This window comes from Rhinolophus hipposideros, assembly GCF_964194185.1.
Source record: "Rhinolophus hipposideros genome assembly, chromosome: 8".
Classification (NCBI taxonomy): domain Eukaryota; kingdom Metazoa; phylum Chordata; class Mammalia; order Chiroptera; family Rhinolophidae; genus Rhinolophus; species Rhinolophus hipposideros.
The window spans coordinates 40,576,492-40,598,936 of NC_138054.1; the positions used below are offsets into that span (position 1 = coordinate 40,576,492).

The following is a 22,445-nucleotide window of genomic DNA, read 5'->3' on the forward strand; positions in this document are numbered from 1 at the left end:
ACATGAAACTATAATCCCGATAAATTTAACTATAATTACCTATTCTTTTTCTAGGACACCTGTAGATTTCATACAAATATACAGTGGGAGACAGAAATTTCCTTAGAGGCCTATACACGAATAAATACATAGATTCACCCTTTGAATTTATACAAAATGATGTTTATTATGAATTCCTTATACATATACATAACACTTTATTTATGTGTGAAAATATTTAAAGCTATGAAGATGATCTGACAATTCTAACTGTAAGTAGATTTTAGACTTAAGCCAACTAAAAGAATTGAAATAAAGCTTATTCCCAACATATCTTTCATTTTGCACCTTAGACATAATATAACTTTAATGGCAAACTAGAACAACAAAGGTGAAAACTGGATATGTAGCTTTTCCGATTAAAATATCATTTGACAATACATGATTTCATTTATTTAGAAGAGTAAATGGCAGAGTTCTTTTTTATAAATAGTAGTTAAGAATAAAAATATCAAAATATTCTGGAATTGGTTTTATAAAGAAAATAAAACAAACCAAAGTCCACAATTACCACCTCAGTGTTAAGGATACTCAAATTGCTCTAAGGGGTCCACCGTGCGTAGTGCTCTGCCACCTGGTGGCTGCTTGTGGAAAATCTAGACAATGTGTTGGTGCATTCTGTTTCTTTCTTTACCTTCCCCTTTATAGAACTAACAAATTAAACTTCAGTTTGACTCTATGCCTGTTGCTGTGGAAAACATTGTCTAGTTCACGTGATTTACTAATTACGTTTTGCCTCATTTGAAAGTATCAGTACAATTAGCCTCAAGATTAACAAGCAGTTTGATTAAGTTATTGGCAATTGTTAAACAAAATGAAATTAGCAGAATTTCTTTTTTTTTGCATTTTAAAAAATTATTATTTTTTTTTTCAGTTACAGTTGACAGAGCCAGAATTTCTTGAATCTCTGCATAGTGCTTTTCTCCAAGGGGTTAAGAACAGTTTGTTTAAGTCTTACCATATCCTCGAAAATAGGTAGGGGTGGTGTTAAGTCATGAAAACCTGAGGAACAAAGGAATTCATGAAATGAATATAACAAGAGCTCATTTCTGTGTAATAATATGAATATTCCTACTTTTCATCACAGAGAAATAAACTTAGTGGACAGTTTTAGATGTCATTTCTTTCAACATATCTCATGGATGATATAAACCACAAGATCCAATCATGGAAGAGTGATCACATACTGATTATTATACACTGATGAATCATTCCATAAGTATTAAAAAAATGTGTTGTCACGAGCACACCTAGTATTCAGAACGTACTTTCTAAACGCCAAGGAACCACAGCTCTTCGGTTGATTCTATGGTTGGGGTGAACCTGGAACACCTGTGCAAAGTAATAAGGAAATGCTCAACACCTGAAGGGGGCATGACAAAAGAGCACAGGAGCCAGTCTGAAGTGACTCCCACTGTCCAACTCTGGGACAATATAAGCATTAAAATTAAGAATGAGAACAATGCATTATAACCCATTGAATAATACAAGAATCCATGAATCCATACGGATCACACACACACACACACACACACACACACACACACACACACACACACGCACGGTGAAGGGAAGCTTTCTCATGAACTAGAATGTCAATTAATAAATACAGAAGGAATAAGGGAAATAGCAAATTACTATTTTGCAATCAAAATCATCATAGTAATAACGGATTCAGACAAGAATTATCAATAGATGTTAAAACTAGTGGGTAAAAGTTTGATGAGGAACAGGTTATTTACATATCCTCAAAGTGTGGCATCCTACAAATTTCTTATTAATACCTCCAGAGTGGAGAAACTTGGCTGCCACCACATTAACCACACGATCAAAGTTAACATCACTAAATGATGGGATAAACTGAGGTCCTGAGCCTCCTGAAGCGATACATGGATAAGAACACATCACTTATGGAGTATTCTTGCCCAAAATGCATCACCTGAATTGAATTATGAATAAGTAAGAAAAAAATGTAAGTTGATAGCTATTTAAAAAAATCTCTTCGGGTATCCCTCAGAAACATCACTGTTATAAAAGGCAAAGGCTTCCGACCTGATTATAAATGAGACTAAAGGCACATGAACACTAATAGCAATTCACTTTCCTAAATTGGATGCTGCACCAGAAAAAAACAAACTGCTAAAAAAGACGATCACTGGGAAAACTGGTGAAACTTCCATAAGATTTGTAGATTGTACAATTGTGTCATATAAATGGTAAATTTCCTGATTTTTATAATTGTGTTGAGGTTTTATGAGACTGGTCTTGTTCTAAGGAAATATACGTTGATATATTTTAAGAGTAAAGGGCAACGGTATCTTCAATTTACTCTCAAATGGTTCGGAAAAAATGTTTATGTATCTATTATATAGCAGGGATGCCAAAAAATGTATGCACATGACTTGTACTCATCTTTTTTTATTGGTATATATTAAGTATTATAATTTTAATACAAGTTTTTTCCTTTATTAAAATGCATATACTTTTTTTTGGCACCTTCTGTATGTTCTATCTATACATAGAGAGAGACAGAGAGATGGAGTTGGCAAACTAGGTAAAGTGTATAAGTACATTCAGGAGCTCTTTTTACTATTATTACTTTTCTGTAGCTTTGAAATTATTTGAAAATAAAAAGCTTTTCAAAAAAACTTACTGTAAATAAACAGAAGAACTTGATCACCTTTAGTCACAAAGTATATCTTGGAATTTTAGAATGTTGGGTCTGGAAATCTGGATATAGAGGGAATGTACTTCAGTAAAATAAATGCCATATATGACAAACCCACAGCTAACATCATAGTCAACAGTGAAAAGCTAATATCTTTGCCTCTAAGAGCAGGAAGACCAGAATGCCCGATCTTACCAGAATTGCCAGAGCAATTAGACAAGAAAAAGAAATAAAAGGCATTTAAATTGGGAAGAAAGAAGAAAAACTGCCACTATTAGCATATGACATATTATATATAATACCCTAGAGGGGGTGGTATATGGGGACTCTCTGTACTTCTCAATTTTTCTGTAAACCTAAACTTCTCTAAAAAACATAATGTATTAAATAAATGAATGTACAATGAGTTAAAGTTTAAATTAAACCATTTTAAAGACAAAAAGAAGGCTTCGGAATAAATCCTTAGCAAGAACTGAATGCATAAAAATTAAATTGTTGAGTTAAAGGACATAAGCATTGATGAGTATTAAAAATCTTTCGCATTAACAGAAGTCTGCATGTTGAGAATAATAGGATAGAGCAGGGGAAAGGAGAGGCTTTAAGCTCAAAGCCCATTTTGAAAGGCCAAAAATCCTAACCAAAAATATATTCCTTATTATAAGCCTTATATGGCAGTGTTAGATTTACTTCCCATTCCCTGCCAAGTTAAAGATAGTGCCAGCTCCCACCTATAGGTTGACAGCAGCCGTTTTTCAAGGTTTCAATGGCACCCATTCCCCTCTTCAACTCTCCAAGCACCAAGCCTTCAATCCAGGGCCGGGCTCATGGGTATATAACCCGTAGTTTCACAGGGCCTTACGCTTAGAAGAGCCCTTGACTTAATGCTCTGTTTTGCCATTTTGTAATTCTTCAACATTTTCTAACAAGGGGCCCGCATTTTCATTTTGCACTGGCCTCTGCAAATTTTGTAGTCAGTCCCATTCTAATCTCTTATTTATTATAACCTACCAACACCATAATTGGTTTAGTTCTCCCCAAAGTTCTAAGCAGGGGTTGCTAACACTGGTGCCTACAGTGTGGAAATGATTGCAGCAGGTAAGTCAGGGAGCCAGTAGGGGGTGCTGCGTCTGCGCTGAGCAGGAAAACAAGCCTTGTCCAAAGGGGCAGCCAGTACTTGGCTCTGCGGAGTGCGGTCAGGTGGGAATGTGGACTCAGTGTAGCCACATGTTCCAATTTTTTTTTTTTTTTTTAAACAAAAGGCCATCATAGTTTAAAATATTGTGTCAATTAGGAAAAAATACCCTGTGTGGGTCAAATGAAACACATCTGCTAGGCCATCCTTTCGCCACTAGTTTATGAACTTGGCTTAGAATCTCAAGAACAAAAGCATGTTTCTTAATTTCCCTCCCTGTTTCTCAACAAATCTGACAACTTTTGTTTTTCTTTCTCTTTTAGAACACAAAAGTACAGTTAACCCTTGAAATACATGGGTTTGAACTGCATGGGTCCACTTATATGTGGATCTTTTATTTCAATAGATACTGTAAATGTATTTTCTCTTCCTTATAATTTTCTTAATAACATTTTCTTTTCTTTGGCTTTCTTTATTATAAGAATCCAGTATATAATACATATAACATGCAAAATAAGTGTTAACCTACTGTTTATGTTATGGGTAATACTCCCCATCAACAGTAGGCTATTACTAGTTAAGTTTTGGGGGAGTCAGAAGTTATATGTAGATTTTCAACTGTTCAGGAGGCCAGCACCCCTACCTCTTGTATGTTTTTCAAGAGTCGGCTACAGTTACCTCATTGGTGATATGGAGAAATGGAGACTCCATTAGGAAAAAATGCCTGCCTCCATCTTAGGGGAAGGAAAAACATTTATTTTGGAAAGCTCAACCAAAACGAAAACAAACCAGAAAGTTATTTTTCAATAAGTGATCTTGTATGTTTAATTATTACTACATTGCCCTTTTGCAGTTATTAATATTTTGGATCAGGCATGTGGATTGATTAGATAAATAAAATATTAAGGGACACTAAGGAGTGAGTGGGATTCAGTGTATTCTTGGTTTTATGGCCAGCACTTGGTCTCTCTCTAACCCAAGAGGTCCAGGGTAATTCTGTTACCTTAGATAAAGAGAAGAGGAGGCAGCCCCTCTCTTCCAGATCCTTATGCATATATCAGGTTAGAGAGTCTTTGGAATACATATGTCCCTCGGGGATCAGTTTAAATGAGTGAAAAAAAGTCTGGATTATGAACCCTTTGAAACAGCAGAGTGCAGTCATTCCCCGTAGTATACCCTTCCCCACCCCCATCACTTTTCCTACAGTTCTTATGTATTTGGAGCCTATTTTTTCATTGTTTTTCTTCTCTTCCCATCTACCTGCCTGGCAGGTAATTCCATATTCTATTAATTAAATTAGAAGAAATGTTCCAGACATTCTGAGACTGAGATTTCTTTCCTGGCCAAATTCCCTTCTGGCAGGACTGCTGTATGTTAGTATATAAGAATGTGCACTGTACAGCTTCATGGAGTGCCATTCATATTGTCACAATGGGGAATGCCCCCTCCTGGGTTGTACAGAGTTCACCTTACACAGCTGTACATTTTACCACTCCTCCTGGCAGCTGCTTGAGACCTAAGAAAGGGTAAGGACAGTGACGACACTGATTCACATACCGGAAGCTCCTGCTTACCCTCCTATAAAGTGTATACACAAAATCTATAACCTAGGTACACTGCAGCATCTGCTGATATTACTTCTTTTTTCCTTCAAAAAAGTGTCTTCAGGATTAAGTCTGTTACCAGTGGATTCTAAAAGTGCTGGGCTAATTTTTATCAGAATCACTTGGATGAGTTGCTTAAAATATAAAGATTCCTAGACTTGAGATTGAAGTTTCTAGCTTGAGAGATGGGGCATCAGTGTTTTAGAACACAGCCCCCCCATGCTCTATCCCCTCTATCTATGGCAAATTCTGAGGCATAGCCATGTTTAGGAAGCATGGGTCTACTTCCTCGCTGGATTACAAGGCCCTCCATAATTGGGCTTCAACCAGCTTGACTCATTTCAGGCTATGTGTTGTATTTCAGCTTTTCTGCAACATTCACATCACTGAGTACATCATACTCTTTGGTGCCTTACTTACATCACACATTCCTTTTGTCTGCAAGAGCTATTTTTTGATTTCTCTGTCAAGTGAACTTGTTTCTTGTCCTTTAAGACCAAAATGAAATGGTATCTTCTTGAATTGGACTTCTAGTACTCCCTCACCTAGAATCAATTCTTCTCATTTCTAGGTTCTTATATGTATTATAGAAATGACCCTCAAAAATTGTTTATTAGATACTGCCCCAAAATAATTTTTAAAACTATGTACTTATCATAAATTTATTTGCAGCATGTTTATGTCGTAAATTTAAAATCACTACCAATAATGTAATTTCTATCATATTAAAATATCAACTCCTTCAAATAAATGTATGTCATAGCTTTTTAAAATATGACAGAAGTATTCTCAATACGTGTCTTAAGTCAGGTTATTCCAGAAGACAGCATCCTAGTGCAAGTGTGACCCCAGGAGAGACAGGTAAGGGAGTAGAAAAAACACGGTAGGATTAAGGTGAAGTCCTCCGCCTGGTGCTGCTGGGAGCTCAGATGGCAATTGCACATGCAAGTGTATCCCATTTCTGGGCAACAGAGTTGTCTTTCGAAGTTCTGCACTTATCCTTATTGGCTGAGACAGTGGGTATGCATGTGGCAGGAGAGGGGAACAAGAAACAGACTTCTAGGCTTTTTCTTCTCTATTTTAAGGTGGAGAGGCTCTAGTAACCTAAAGCAAGAGCAGCAAAACATACAAGCTGGAAGGTGAGGCACAGCACTAAATAAAGGGCTCTCCGGCTATTTGCATGGGTTCCAAAAGTGTCCTCAGCAATACACCAATATTTTATCAATAATTTAAAAAATACATAGACTTCTGATTCTGGGAAGATACAGTATATATATACTTTTTCCTGTTCCTTCCACTAAGTGCAACTAAAAACTCTGAACATTATACATAAAATACAGTATGACTCTGAAAAGTACAGAGTGGAAGGAGAACCAGCTAGGGATCTCGGGACCTAAAAAGCAACACAGCAGTGAGTTCCCTGGGTTTTCCTTTTGCCTTTCATGTCCCAGACTGGGCAATGAAAAAGCCAGCAACCTAGAGATGCACATGCACTCAGACAAAAACAGTCACAACAAAAGCCTGCTCTCTGCAGCCAAAGAACCAGAAAAGGTAGTCTAAGGAGAAAATGCTTAGAAAGTAACAACTCTTCTGAAGGAGCCCAGCTGGAGAGCAGGAGACAGGTCAGGGCAGGAGAGGTGGGAGTCCCGGTCTCAGAAGCTGAGGCTACTGGAATGGATGAGATAGCTGGGGTGAAGAGAGGAATGGAAGACGAGGGCCGAAGACAGAAATGGGGGAATGTTTATAGCATTATTAGCCTTTAGTTTCACAATTAAAGAAATTGGGAGCTTTTTAAAAAAAATACACAAGCCAACTGCCCCTGGAGAATCTCAGGTCTTTTACGTTATTTATTTTTTTAATTCTAAAGATGATTCTAAGGTGCACTAAATGTTGCAAACAGTTAAAGGGTTGGAGAGAAAAACAAATTGAGGACTCGCCATAAACGGAGATGATTGAGAGGAAAGCATGCAGGATATCCATGAAGGCAGATGCATGGCTGTGAGTGGTCAGCACCATCAAAGCTGCAGGACGGCAGAGGATCCAGGACTCAAAGGTGGTTCTGTCTGGAACAAGGAAACACAGGACTTTGTTAAAAGATTTCCTAAATATTAGAATAAATGAGAAAATTTACTCTAATGAAATAAATGAAAAATGAATGAAATGAAAAAATGGGAAGATACTAAATATTAGTATCTTCTTTTAAAGGCCAAAAAAGATAGCTGTCCAAAGCAATGATAGGAAAAAGGAGTAAAGAAAAATCTCACAATAACTTTAGAACAGTCTGAACAGTATCTCTTATGATTTTATTTACAGATGTCTATGAAGTCAGTCTATTTAAAAAATGAGAGTACAAAATGATGTCAGAAGGCAAGCACTGAGATACAAACCTAATTCATATAGGATGAAGACTTAAGCAAATTATAAAAATATTAGGAAACGGCAAAATCATGACTCAGTATTATACTACCTTATATAATGTTTCTTATTTGACATTCTGGTATTATGACGTATTAGTTCTTGACTAGTTAATTTCCCTTTAAATATGTTTTTTTATGATTTAATATATTCTGAAAATACAGCATAAAAGCATCATTTGAAAAGAAAAATGGTAAATACTAACATATATGCAAAATGGTCTATTTTATACTGTTTTCACATTTTGATTTACCTTCATTCTGTCAACAGTCCTATGGTGTAAATGCAGCAGGTTTTAGAATAACTGTTAGGCAGAAGAGGAAATGGAAGCCCTTGGAAACTAAGTGATTTGCTCAAGGACCTCCGACTTCTGTGTAGCAGTCAGAACTCAAACCCAGGTCTTGCGATTCCTTGCAATTTTCGAGCACATTTGTTCCATTACGATTCCTGTGTCTTATCACTTCTGACCAGACTCAGGGAAAAACTATGCCCCCTGTTTGACAGAGACTGTGCCAGTGGCAAGCTCTGGTTTGTGAGAAATAAAAGAGAAAGACAGTTCAGATATTTTGTCCAGAATGAAAAGCGTATCAGTTGTTTTATCCACAAGGTCAAAAGAGAGGAAAAAAACTTGTCATTGGATTCCATGGCAATGAGAAGCAAACTCTGACCTGCCTTTAAAGCCGGAGACTTCAAAGTTAAAAATAAGTAAAACGTTACTATGATTTTTATTCAAATATTCCTAACGATACGGTTCTCTTGAAAGGGTATTATAGTTCTCCTGTTTGCAGAAGTACAAATTAAAATAAAAAAAAGAGGCATTAAAATTCATAATTCGATTTTTATAATGAATCTGTGATTAAAATATGGTATCTAATGAGCAAACATTATATACAGCTATTTTAAAAAGGCATCTGTTTATAAGATGCATTTCTCTAAAACAGAGAGAAAAATTAAATCTTGTTTTTCTGAATGTCTGATACACTCAACAAACTAAAATACTCTTATAAAGAGCAGCTTTATAATAATTATTAGAAACATTATTCTACCAAGACACTTCAGGACCAAATCTTAGTAATCTTTAGGAAAGACAGTAGTAACATTGATTCCTGGATAATCATCATTTTCAAGTTCTTTATCATTTTCTTCAGTAGTACATTTGCCATGTGATTTTTCTCGGTTTCTTTTTTTCTTACGAGAATATGGGTTATTTTTCTCGTTGATTTTCTCTTTGGAATGTGAGTTAGTAATAGTTTCTCTTTCCAAAGCATGTTGTAGGCAGTTATAAAACCTGTAAAGAAATAAGTACTGTGGTTAAATCTGTGTTATGAAACAGAATGACTGAAATACACTTATAAATTATATACATTTGATGTCTCATATTAACCTTAAACTATGAAATGAACCAAAGAAATAATATGCTTCTTGCTTTATTATTGTTTAATTTGGGATTGTGTTTTTAGTTCTTTAAGGACAGTTCTGAAAATTGGGTTAGAATCACCTCTTGACAATCTCTATTCTGCCTCAATTTCTATTCCACAAGAAGGGACAAAGAAGGTAAAAACAGAAATTATGTATCTATTATAATTATTTATTATAAAAAATCATAACGTAATAGCTCATTTTAGAGAATTTGGAAAATATATGAAGTTACAAATACAGATAACCTCTGTATAACTAAATAGAAATAGCCACTCTCAATATTTTAATTCTTACCAGTTTGTTTTCTGAATTAATGTATTTATACATGCACACATATACCTGCTGCCTTTTACACAATTGTGCTATTACATATAAATTTATACATTGTTTCTTCAAATTTAATATTTATTCAAAACATTTTCTATATCATCAAATGAACTACAAAATAGCGCTTTTTAATGGTAGTATAACATTATGTCATCTAGATTGGCGTTAATTTATTTTCAAATTTTCTAAAACATAAATCCAAGCATGCCACAAAATGGTGTGACTCGTCCTTATTTGATCGTAAGAGCCTATCCATGATGTGCAACTTCATTTTCTATCATTCTCCACCCAACTCTGAACTTACGACTCAGGTAACCAAGTCTTCTTTTTTTTTCCTGGATTTTACTCTATTCCTAGAAAACTAAAGTTAAGATTAAATTACTCTTTTATAATAACAGAGAATTAACAGCTTGTGTAAAATATCTTGTCAATAATATAAAAAAAGTAAAAGACTTTTTTTATTCTAATCTAATCTAACTGTCTAATAAGACAGTTCTTATTCTAATCTTCCATTAAAAAAAATCTAAGAATTCAAAGCTATGTTTTTGGGTACCAAAAATAAACTGACAAAATTGAACAAAGACTCTTTTGTGCTGAAAGCCAAAAATAAAATCTTCAAATACTTTCCCTTTTCCTTTTTTAAGGGAACTTTTAAAAAGTCCTTTGGAAAACTATCTTCCTCAATAAGTCAGAAATTTGTTTTTCCAATGACATGTTCTCCACTCATATTATGACCCTTTACACAGCATTTTAAAGCCCAGCTCTCAAAGTGTAATTTTCTCAGCTCTCACAGGCAACAAAAAGAGCTTGGAGAATAAAAAGAAATGTATGCTCAGGCAACTGTTTCTTTTTGCACTTCAAATCAAATTGTCTTCAGTTTTTCTACCTCTGCAGTTAAGATTATCATGCCACAGGGCAACTTGTACTAAGTTCTCTCCATGAGAGAACTTTTTAGCCCAGCTCTGGAAAAATGAATTCTTGCTTTTCAGGTCAGTTATAGGACCACTTGCAATAAAAAGCTAATTATTTGACTTCTGAAACAGAAGCATAAAATTAATGAAACTTAGGCACAATTTCATACATCGCAGGTGTCTCTTATTCACAAGTAACAAAGAAGACTATTCTCATATATGACACATTTGGAATTTAACTGTTTAAGCGCAAGTGTTTTTATTACAAAAACATGTATGTGACGGCCTATGCCAGGTGCTGGAAACAGAGGTAAGACCCAGGGTCTGCCTTCAAGGAGGTTAGGGTTTAATGGGAGCTGCGAAGCTGGAAAAACACAAGCAACATGCCACAAAAAAGATAAAGTAGGAGCATACTGAGGGGACTTTGCTCCACAGGAGATCACGGAAAGCTCCTTGGAAAAACACCCAACACCTGGGCTGAATTGCAAGGATGAATGGGAAGCTGGCCAGGTGATGGGAGAGGAATTATGAGAGGGAAAAAAATGAGGGGAGGGGATAAACAGAGAGGAACTAAAGTATGAAAATAAAGTATGTATTTCCACTTTATATTATTTACTTTTTTGATCTTGAACTATATAGGGAAATGTGTGAGTTATTTACTAACCTGCTTTACTTCCTTAAAAAAAAATACGACTAGCAACTATGAGGAGTTTAAGACATCTATTGTTCTTGACTCCTCCTTCTCATCTATCCCCATTTATCTGTTGCCATGGTCAGCTGATATTCATTCCCTTTCATCTGGTTACTCAGGGTCCTGTTACTTCCTACCTGGACTGTGTAGCAAGAACTTCTTGTTCACCCCACTTCTCAACAACCTTACATGTCTTCCAGGATAATCTTCCTAACGCTATGAAGTCTTAAAAATAGCACATTAATGAAAGAAGTCAGTTCACTAAATTTATGAGCCACCATTGTTGTGCCAGACACTCAGAAAATAATGAATAAGAAACACTCTTTGCCTTTGGGGAATTCAACATAATGTGTTAATTTTTACGTTTCATTATTGTTTGTGATTAATTCAATAAATATCTACTGGGTTTCTACTATGAGCCACACACCATGTAAGGTGTTAGGATAAGAGTTAGGATAAGAGATATTTAAGTGTAAGTACAAGTGTAAGTGTAAGTGTGTGTGTGTGTGTGTTTGTGTTCAGTTGGGGTAGAAGTCGGTCATATTTTCAAAGTGACCATGATGTAACGGAAAAAAAAGACATATGCAATTAAATAATTGCAATTCAATCATTCACATTTCTGTTTTGCACTGAGGCATAAACTGTAATGATACTGGTAAATGATAAGAATCTAAACCAAGGAAATGGCTATGGGGTTGAGGCAAGGATAAGAAAGATATTAAGGAAAGACTGATGGGATATTTTAGTTAGATATGTTCAATAGGTTATTGGATATATGGGTCCAACAACTTGGGAGATATTTGGAAGGCGTATCAGTATATGGGGAAGTAGCTGAAATTATGCGCCAGGAACAAAATCCTAAAGAACAACGATATTTAACCAACAGATAGAATAATAAGAGAAAGTTAAGAAGAAGCACCATAAGCAGGAAGGAAAGCATCAGTGATACAACAGAAATTCTTATCAACAGGAACATGAAAAAGTGCTCAATGTCACTAATCATCAGGGAAATGCAAATCAAAACTACAATGAGATATCACCTCACATGTCAGGATGACGATTATCAAAAACACACACACAAAAATAAAAGACAACAAGTGTTGGCAAGGATGTTGAGTAAAGGAAACCCTTGCACATTTGCTTGTGGGAAATGTAAAACGGTACAGCTCCTGTGGAAAACAGTAAGGTGGTTCTAAAAAAAATTAAATGTAGAATTATCATATGATTCAACAATTCCACTTGTGGATATACACCACAGAATTGAGAGTAGGGACTCAAACAGATATTTGTATACCCATGTTCATAGCAGCGTTATTCACATTAGCTAAAAGGTAGGGAAAAAATCCAACTGCCAACGGTGGATGAATGGATAAACAAAATGTGGTATATAAAGACAATGGAATATTATTCAGCCTTAAAAAGAAGTTCTGACACATGCTACAACATGAATGAACCTGGAAGACATTAGGCTAAGTGAAATAAGTCAGACACAAAAGGACAAATATTGTATGATTCTGCTTTTATGGGGTACCAAAAATAGTCAACTTAATAGAGAGAAAAAAATAGAATAGTCATTACTAGGGGCTGGGAGTTTGGGGAATGGGGAATTATTATTTAATGGGTACAGTTTTAACTTGGGATGATGGAAAGGGTTCTGGATATGGATAATGGTGATGGTTACATAAAAATGTTAATGTACTTAATGCCACTGAACTGTACACTTGAGAATGGTTAAAATGGTAAATTTTATGTATACTTAACCACAAAAAAGAAAAGTAAACAAAACAAAAACACCCAACCATAGGAAACAGATTAATTTACTTTTTCTTCCAATTTGTTTTATTTTTATCAACAATATTACATGCCAATATATTCTGCCTTTTAGTCTATACTTTATTTAAAATGTTTATTTTCTTATCACAGAGTCAGTGAAAAGAAGAACATGGCTACTCTATTCTACTTATGGCCAAATGGTGGTCCTATCTGACCCGTCAGTCCTGATCTGTGATTAATAGATACAAAGACAGCCTCCCTCTTATAATTAATTGGTAAGTGGATCTCCAAACTTGACATTTTTCACATGGAAATCATTATGTAGGAAATTATCTAACTCTTCCCACGAAGAACTGGGCTTGGAAAATGTATTCAACAAACACCAAATTTCTATTTGAAAATATTTTACCTTTTAACTTTGATTTTTCACATTTGCAGACCACTTCTCATTGCTGAAATATTACTCATTTGAATTTTAAAAATTCTTATAGCTATTTTAATTGTGAAACTTTGGTCCTAAGACAAACCAATTTTAGCTCTCAATGTCTGATTGCAGAACTCATCACCTCGTGTATTTATTATTTTTTCTCTTTTCAATATCAGAAGAGTCACTCTTTCTCTTCATTTGGTTGGATGTACAGCTGTTCCCAAAGGAGCTCCCTAATTTGTTCACCCTTTCTGAATTCACATGTAATCTTCTAATCAGTATCTTAAGACACTTTTTACCCTTCTTTAATTTTTCACTGATTTTATATGATGAGCATGACTCTCTTGATAGCAGCATGCACACGATAATCGCAAAACATATTTTTGAGTCACTGGATTTAAAGCATAATTTGATTTTATAGTTGGTGAACGTGGCTCAATTAACTTCACCAGGTGTCTAGTTAGTTGATCGTGGGCTATATTTATAATCTTGTTGAAATTCACATAAGGAAACAGAAAAACTGATTTGTTACCTCCTACGTTTTATCAAATAGCCTCACTAGAATACCACCTAACAAATGTAGTCAACTTTTGGAATGGTACCGATAAGTACCTACCTATATAGTTCAAACTCTGCAGCCTACTGGAGTGGCTGGATGCTCTTCAGTTGCTTACTTGAAATCATCACTTTCTTTAGAATGTTTGCTCAAAGCATTTTGTGGCCAGGTAACCTCTTAGCTTTTTTCAATCAGGATTCTGCTAGAAAATTAAGCCCTAAAGTCCTAAGGCATCCATTGTATATAATGAATTAACTTCTCTTCAGTGTATCTAGAATGGTAAAAATTATATACCATTGTTGGGAGAACTGAAAAATAGTCACTCGAATAATTTTGTGAATTCTGTGGTTCAAATGAGGAGCCCTGGTTGAGAAAGCCTGGATGGTGGCACTATGTGATTATTGGTTTATTCTTCTTATGTGTCACTGAAGGAGAAGGCTATCCTATCCTGAGACGCCACACCATGACAGGGACAGGGCCAATCATTATGCACATACTATCGAACGGATACTAAAATTATTCTGTAAGATAACTGTGTCCCCAAGTTAGAGGTAAGAAAACTGAAGCCAAGAGAGTTGAGGCCTCATTCCCAGATGGTAGAACCTGCATTTGAACTAAGTTCTGCCTTGGGAGCCTAGTTATACCTTTTCTCACCATGCGACACTGCCACCATTGGCACTTCTGGTCTTACCTGCTTCAAAAAGAATTCTAGCTATTGAAGAATTTTAAGCAGGCAAGTTAAGCAATAGGATTCCTGTGCATTTTATGGACAGGTTTCTGATGGTGTTATGGAGAATGGCTTAGCAGAGATACACTAGAACTCTACTATGAGACGAGCTAATATTGCAATGGTCGTGAATGAAGAAAGGGGCAGTAAGGATGGAGAAAGAATGATTCAAGAGTTACTTAGGCAGTGATTAACTGGTTGTGAGGTGGCCAAGGGGGTGGGGAGAAGGGAAACAGGACATTATAAATGATATCAGGTTGGCCATCACCACAATAACTCAGAAATGTACATCCTAATGATGGGTAGGTCAATGGCATTATCTTCATATAAGAAAGGCAACATAATAGTCACTTTTTTCATATCAAAAGCTATTCTTAGGAAAAAGTTGAAAAAAGAAAGCAATGTAAGAGATTTATCTACCAGAAGGTAAAGTTTAGGAACAAGTAAAGTGTAAAGATGTAAACTGATAGCCATAATCCTTCCTACTGGGACAATTATGGCAATTCTAGATCTAATCCATGATAAGACCAGAGGTGTAAAATATTTATGAGGCTAAAATTAACCAGTCCATTCTCCTCAAAAGGAGAATCTAGGTAGTCTCTAGTAGATCACACCCAGCGGGCAGTGTACCTCTTCCATGGCTGCCTTCAACTTGATCAGTTATGGTCTTGGTAGCTGTTGGGCTCTCTTACCTAAGTGCTTATGTTTCTCTCCTTTATGCCTGTAGTCATTTGTTCCATTCTTCTAGGTGTTGCTTATAATCCATTTAGTAGCCATGACAATCTGGCCTACTCTTATCTATGAGTTTGATCATCTTTTTATTATTCATGGTAAGGTTACAAATAGAAAAGCAGTTGGTGTGTACAATGGTACCTCGGTTTTTGAACATAATCCATTCCAGCAGACCATTCGAGTTCTGAAACATTTGAAAACAGCTGACAGCTAGGCCTCAAGATTTTGCACTCAGTGGAAGCCGCGTGACATGTTCGACTTCTGAGGCGTGTTTGAAAACCGAAGCATTTATTTCTGAGTTTAGGGCGTTTGTAAACCGAAATGTTCGTCGAAGGAGATGTTCGAAAACTGAGGTACTACTGTATTAATATTTTCAAAGATGAATTAAGCATATAAGAATAACATGGAAATATCCAATTAATATACCTTTCAATCCTCTTCTTGTTTTCCTCCATTTTTTGATTTGCTATCTTTAACAGGAAATCAATATATTCCTCAGTTACCATCAGTTTTCCCTCATGGCTTAATGGAACTTCTAAGCCATGTGTGCTGCGGACAGCCTACAAAGAACAAACAATTTATATATGATGAATTATGTACTAGAGACATTGATAATAACTAAAGCAAAGTCCTAGTCAGGGTTGTCTTTAAACATAGTTCATTCAGTTCCATTACAGCATTTAAGTTGATGCTTTGATATAATTTAGCTAAACACAGTTGAATCAAAGGAGATTAAATAGATTTTCCCATCATATAGTCATTTCTTAAAGAAAGTCATTCTATACATTGTCTTTCAGAGAAGCAGAGAATATGAAAGAATCCAATAACTTGAATAGTTTCAATCTCACTAAAGCTGAAAAAGCTTTAATACACGATTTAAAGAAAATAAATAAATGAAATCTCAACAGAAGCTTCAAGAGAAAATCAAAATGGACTGGAAGTGAAAGAGCCTCTTGGCACTGCTTGAGCAGAGTGTGGTTATACGAATAAAGCACGCCTGCTCTAGCTCACAAAGTGGCCATTTCTCGATGATGCTTAAGGGCTAGTCTCAGTAACCCCATTGATGAAACAGTCAACGTGCTACAGGTAAGTCCAAACACTGGATGTAGATTAAGAACAACAACAAAAGCTATCATGAGAAGTAAAACTTCATTCATGAAACCTTACTGAGCATCTGCAATGTTCCAGGCCCCATGTAAGTCTGAAGATACAGGATGGATATAACGTGGTCCCTGCCCTATAACAACTTACACTTTAGAACAGGAAATAAACAGGTGGACAAAGAATTATAATACTACATAGGAGCTATGACAGGAGAAATACACACGTATGTGCACACACACGTGTGCATGTGCACACACACACATACACCACACAAACACACACACACTCAGAATGTTAAGAAAATGTAGAAGCGGTGCAACTAGTTGAGACTGATGCCTCAGCTTTATGGGAAAGTTGGCATTTTAAAGGATAAGTGCAATTTCACCAGATCTAAAAATGGGGGGGAGAGGGGCATTCCTGCCAGAGGAACAATTTAGCTGTAGTCATGGAGATATGAAAGCCCATCACACATTTGGCAAACAACTAATAGTTTTCTATCCGGCTAGAGTGTAAGTATACTAGGGGGAGGTGAACATAAGTAAGGTAGATGGAAAATAGTTTGGGGGAAGTCTTCAATATCAGGGCAAATATTTGGAGACTGACTTTTTCAGAAGAGATCTGACAGTATTGTTCGGAGGGACTGAAGAAGATGGAAAGCAGGGAGACCAGTCAGGAGAGCACTGTAATGACTGAGGTGAGGGACACTGGGGGCTTGAGTCAGGGCAGTAACAGAGAACGTGGAGCAATCGTGTCAGGTGTGAAAAAGTAGAGGCAGATATGACAACTTGTAACTAACTGAATATAGAAGACAAAGGAGAGGAAGGTAAAACAACAGCTGTGTTCTTGCTTGGGCCACCAGATGCAGTGGGGAATGAGATGGGGACTCAAACCAGTACCGTGGACTTTGATTTTCTACTTGGTTGTGCTTTATAGGGGTCTTCTTTTGTAAGACACCTCTATTTGGGAAATAGGCCTATTTTTTAAAAATCAATATAAAATAGGAAAGTCTAGGGAACTAGAATGGAGGACAAGCTGAAATTAGTTCAAAAGCAAACAATAAATGCCATGCCAAACAGTTAATACAAACAGAAAGTACTATAGCAGATAAGAATAGGGCAAATTCACTAAGGTTAGGTTGGCCAGGAAAGGACTCAGAGAGGATGTGACACTTAAAAGGGGCCTGAAAGATCATTCAGTCCAGGGGTTGGCAAACTTTTTCTGTGAACGGACAGTAAATATTTTCAACTTTGTGGACCATATAGGATGTCCATTCTCTATGGACATAGCGAATGAGGTTAAAAGGAAGTGGAGTACAGTACAATAAAATCAGACTTCAAATGTACATCTCAACAACTCTGGACTTTGCCCCATAGGTAAGAAGGTCACTGAAGGTTTTTGAACAAGGGCATGGCAACAAGATTTGAGTACAGAGAGACTAAAGGCAAGAACCTAATAAGAAGGTTATTCAATAAATTAGATCACTTTATGCTCAAAGAATTGCTTTTTGCCAAGAGGTATCTTACCAACATAATCTTTCCTCTCTTTCCCACTGTGATGCCAGAGTTCCTGAAACCAGAATCTATTGCCACTGAATGCTGTAAATAAAAAAAAAAAAAAAAATTGTTAAATTCTGATAATCGGACTAAATCAGATAAACTGTTCTTACCTCTATAAAATGCAAAAACCCATATAACCCCAAACCTGTAATTAAACTTAATTTTTAGTAGGAGTTTTAAGACTTAAAATTAAATCTACCCACATGTCTATAACTTCAAGTATAATCACAAAGTTTTTACCAGAATCTGTGCATCCAGCAACTGTCGACACTGCACATGAAGAACAAATGGTTCAAATTTCAAAATGGCATCACCATTTGCTTTCTTCAGAGCTGCAATCTAAACAAACGAAAAATGTTAGTATCAGTCACCAATATATATGATCCTGTCCTTTGGTGATCCTTTATCATACATAACTTCAGTGTTTCCCAGGAACTTTCAGACTCATTCAGCATCCCTTTTCCGCAGTAACTTTTTGCTCTGTTTTCTTGGTCCTCTTTCTCCAAAAACTTATTAATCCGCTTTTTTAAAGAAAAAGACTGATTTCTTCATATACTTTTTGTGTCATTCTCTCCAACAATATCTTTAAAAACTAAACTACTACTGTATTTAATTCCATACCAGATTTTTCATTAAGAAAGAAGGCATGTAGGTTGGCTCAGTTGGTAGGAGCGTAGTGCTGCTAACACCAAGCTTGCCGGTTCGATCCCTCCATGGGCCACTGTGAGCTGCGCCCTCCTTAAGAGTCAACTATGCCATTGTAGCATGAAAGCAATATGTAACCAAGGACCATGGCTGTTTCCCAATTAAAAAAAAAAAAAAAAAAAAAAACAAAGAAAAGAAAAGAAATATGGCATGTAAAAAGATGCTACCAGGTTTGTTTAAATACTTTGTTGTTTGATTGAGGTTTGAGACACATGTTACTATTATGTCCGAGCTAGAATTTATATAAGATTTATATAAGGCAGTTGTTATTTCTGTCTACCTAGTATCCCTGGGCAACATCTTCCCTCCTTCACACCATTTGATTTTGGTGGAACTGTCAATCATGACCTTGTTACTCATCATTTCTCCTATCATAATATCAGAGATGCCAAGTACCTAGGACTGATCAAGGGTAGCATTCCATTTTATCGGCAAAAATAACTGACCTCAGGGACAGAACAGCTAACCCAAGCAGGATAACTCAGAGTGAAGTACTCTGAGAATGATACATGAATCTTAGAAAAAAGCCTTTTTCTGCTGGGGTCACTGGCAGCTATCTTTCCTGCCACAAAGATCATCTATAGCAGAAGAAAATAAAGGCAGACATGCAGAGAGAATCAGTACCCAAAGAAGGGGATGGAGATTGAATGAGTACTCTGAAGACAACATCTGAGCATCTGAACTAGTAATGCAAAGTGCCTGACTAATACTTATTCTCAAGAAGCAATCCTTACAGAGTAATTGTATAACTGTCTTAGACAGTGATGTATGACTTAGACTTTGTATTTATTTTCTAACCCCTTTCTCCTAGCTCCCTTCTCTTTCTATAATTTATTCCAGGTTACAGGGTTATCAAATGGCAGAACTGAAATTCAAAGTTTGGACAATATGTGTCCAACGTCAATGAACTCTCTACTAGGTCCAAGAGAATGTGTTTTGTTGAGCAGCTGTCAGTACTGCTTGCATACATACGCGTATTTATACTTTTATCTCCTACAACTCAAAAAAGCCACAGTAATAAATTCGGCTTTATAATCTTCAGTCATTATAATTATGCACATTAATCACCTTGAATTTTCTATTCTTTTCACATGTACTTAAAGTGATTATGAATTAAAAAAAATATTTATATGTTTATATATGAAAACTTACCATGTCATTTTTTACACAAGGTCTGTGTGTCACCAGTAGCCAGCAACAGTTTTTTTTTTGAACCTCAATACCATTTATATTCTAAAATAAAAAAATAACATAATGTAATTTAATCATACATTTACAAAAATAATAAGTACAATGTACAACATATTGTAGGCTTTCTTAAATTAATAATTCCAGTGGTGATTTTAAGGGCTACCTAGCAGCACTTTAAGTGCTACTGAGACTTTATACGTAGACCCAAAGGGCAGAGATAGGACTAAGAGGTCAAAGTTTCAAGAAGGCAAATATTTTAACATCAAATTTTTTATTTATTAACTGAAAAAATGTTTATTTGCAAAGTTCTATTAGGTACTCTGGGTATAAACATGTCCTACCCTCAAGGACACTGGAAAGAGGATGCAGGAAACCACAAGTACTTTTAAATCACTCCACTTCTACCATTTATACAATAGGTATACTTTGCTGTCTGGCCTTGGAAACTGGAAGAGCTGTGCTTGTCCTAAATAACTGATTTGTTTTTATTCAGTGACCTCAGTGATTTATGTATCTGATTTTATTATGGCTGCTCTAAATCGCATAGCCAAATGTGTGGCTTACCTCTAGCAAAATTACAGAAATCAAGGGTCATGTTTTGGGAACTAATGCCATCACTGGCTTTCTCTTATCTATACTCCCTTTATCCAGATTTTTCCACTTTTATTTTTTCTTCTTGTATTGCCTTTTTGTAAGCTGATCCAAATCCTTCCTGAAATGAGGCAAAGTGAAAATGTAAATACAAGGTGTGAGATAATACGTATAGCGAAAAAGAGGTTCACAAAAAGTCTTAACGCAATTCAGAAGTAGTCGTTACTTCCAAGTCTGTGTTTGTGTTCAGGTGGAAGAGGGGAGCTTGGGAGTCATGTATTAGATATGTAGAGATGGGAGGAAACATTTCAGGAAAAATAAACATGGGCAAAGGCAAAGGCAGGTGAACATAAGATGGAAAAGAAGAGTTCAGTTTCAGTAAATAGATAAAGATGAACAGAAGAAGCAGAAGATAGAGTTGAAAAGTATGCTGGAGTGGGGGTTTGAATTTAATGATATCGAAAAATGTATAATAAAAGATTTTAGCATAGATGAGTGACATGCGCACAGAATAGTGCTTTAGAAAAGTGAATCTGTTAACAGTGTGTAACACGGTTTGGGGTAGAGACTGGTAGTTTAGTGACCTGTTAGGGAACAACTGCAAAAATCCAGGTAAGGTAGGGCAGTAGAAAAGGGAGAACAGAGAGCAAGCCCAGCCAGTGTCAGCACTCAGGAGGCAACTGAAGCAGTATCAAAATGAACAGGCCCTGCTAACCCTGGAGACCAGCAAATGATCCGGGTAGCGTCTAAAGAATGAGCTTATGAGTTTGCTGTCTTTCATGCTCTGAATGCAATTCTAATACCAAAATCAACACACAGCTAACTTTTACAGTGCTCTTAATATGGGCCAGGCACGATACTAAGTATTTCAAATAAATTATCCCATTTCCTCTACACAAAATCCCTGTGAAGCAGATATTCTTTATTATCCTCAGTTCATGGAACAGGGAGGGGATGAGTTTGGATAACTTTCCTACAGTCACGAAGCCAATAATTCCCATAACTGTAGCTGTATCACTCCAAAGCCTAAGGGCTTGACCAACACTTCACACTGTATACTAACTACAGTATTGTACTCAGCATAACGTAGAAATGACCAGAGCTGTAATAAAGGAGTGGGCCGCCAGGAGGCAGTGAATACCTTAACCCTGGCGACGTTCAATCTGGTAGTTACGGTAAATTGGTTGAGCCGTTGAAGAGATGCCACCGATTCCGCCAGGCTGGACAGTCTTTAAACTCCCTTAGTACTCAGAAAATCAACTTCCTTAGCCCTTGCAATTCAAGAGCATTCCCAGGCCAACAGTTTCAGCATCTCTTTGGGGCTTGTTAGAAATGCAATACCAGGACCCACGCTAGACCTACAGAATAGAATCTGTATTTTAAAAGACCTCCAGGTGATTAGTAGACACATTAAAGTTTTAGAAGGAGTAATCTAATTCACCCTTTAAGTTTCATAGATAAACCGAAACCACCCACCAGAAGGACAAACACAGAGGCTGGTTTGGGGTGTCGCCTTGGGTGGGCACAGGACGCCTAGTGCTTCACGCTATTATAAGGCAGCGCTGCAAGAGCACAAAGGAGGCTCACCCCATCTAGGACGATGATGCGGCCAGCGCAGGAACTCGTGGTGAAGAACTGTTCTCGTTCATTCAGGAGCTGCACAAGGTCGACCACATCCTCGTCTACGTCGCCCTTCCGGCTGAGGTCCGCTTTGCTCAGGCCCTGCGCCTTCCATCTCCTGAACTCTGCACTACGATCCATGCGATGCGACATTTAGGATCTGTTCTTTCACGTTCACCCTCGCCTTTCCCTGGGGGCAGCCATGTTGAAACGAGTGGTGCCGAGAAGGTCCAAACTTCCTCGTCGTTCCGAACGTG

The 22,445-nt window shown here is 36.6% G+C and overlaps 1 protein-coding gene across 2 annotated transcripts in view; it reads right to left on the minus strand.

Moving 5' to 3' along the window:
- TYW3 (tRNA-yW synthesizing protein 3 homolog) overlaps nucleotides 1–22,433 on the minus strand; it is a 45,666-nt gene extending 23,233 nt beyond the window's left edge. The window contains exons 1-8 of one of the 2 annotated variants that reach the window (XM_081057226.1): nucleotides 22,156–22,433; nucleotides 19,939–20,019; nucleotides 18,322–18,420; nucleotides 18,049–18,120; nucleotides 15,848–15,981; nucleotides 9,052–9,146; nucleotides 8,112–8,383; nucleotides 7,381–7,506 (exon numbers count right to left, since the gene is read on the minus strand). In XM_081057226.1, coding sequence (XP_080913352.1) covers nucleotides 8,343–8,383; nucleotides 9,052–9,146; nucleotides 15,848–15,981; nucleotides 18,049–18,120; nucleotides 18,322–18,420; nucleotides 19,939–20,019; nucleotides 22,156–22,341 — 708 coding nt within the window. In that variant the 5' untranslated portion in view covers nucleotides 22,342–22,433 and the 3' untranslated portion in view covers nucleotides 7,381–7,506; nucleotides 8,112–8,342. Of the gene's footprint in view, nucleotides 1–7,258; nucleotides 7,507–8,111; nucleotides 9,147–15,847; nucleotides 15,982–18,048; nucleotides 18,121–18,321; nucleotides 18,421–19,938; nucleotides 20,020–22,155 lie in introns of those variants that run through there. The other variant, XM_081057225.1, reaches the window with a different exon arrangement.
- Between the last annotated feature and the right edge of the window lie 12 nt (nucleotides 22,434–22,445).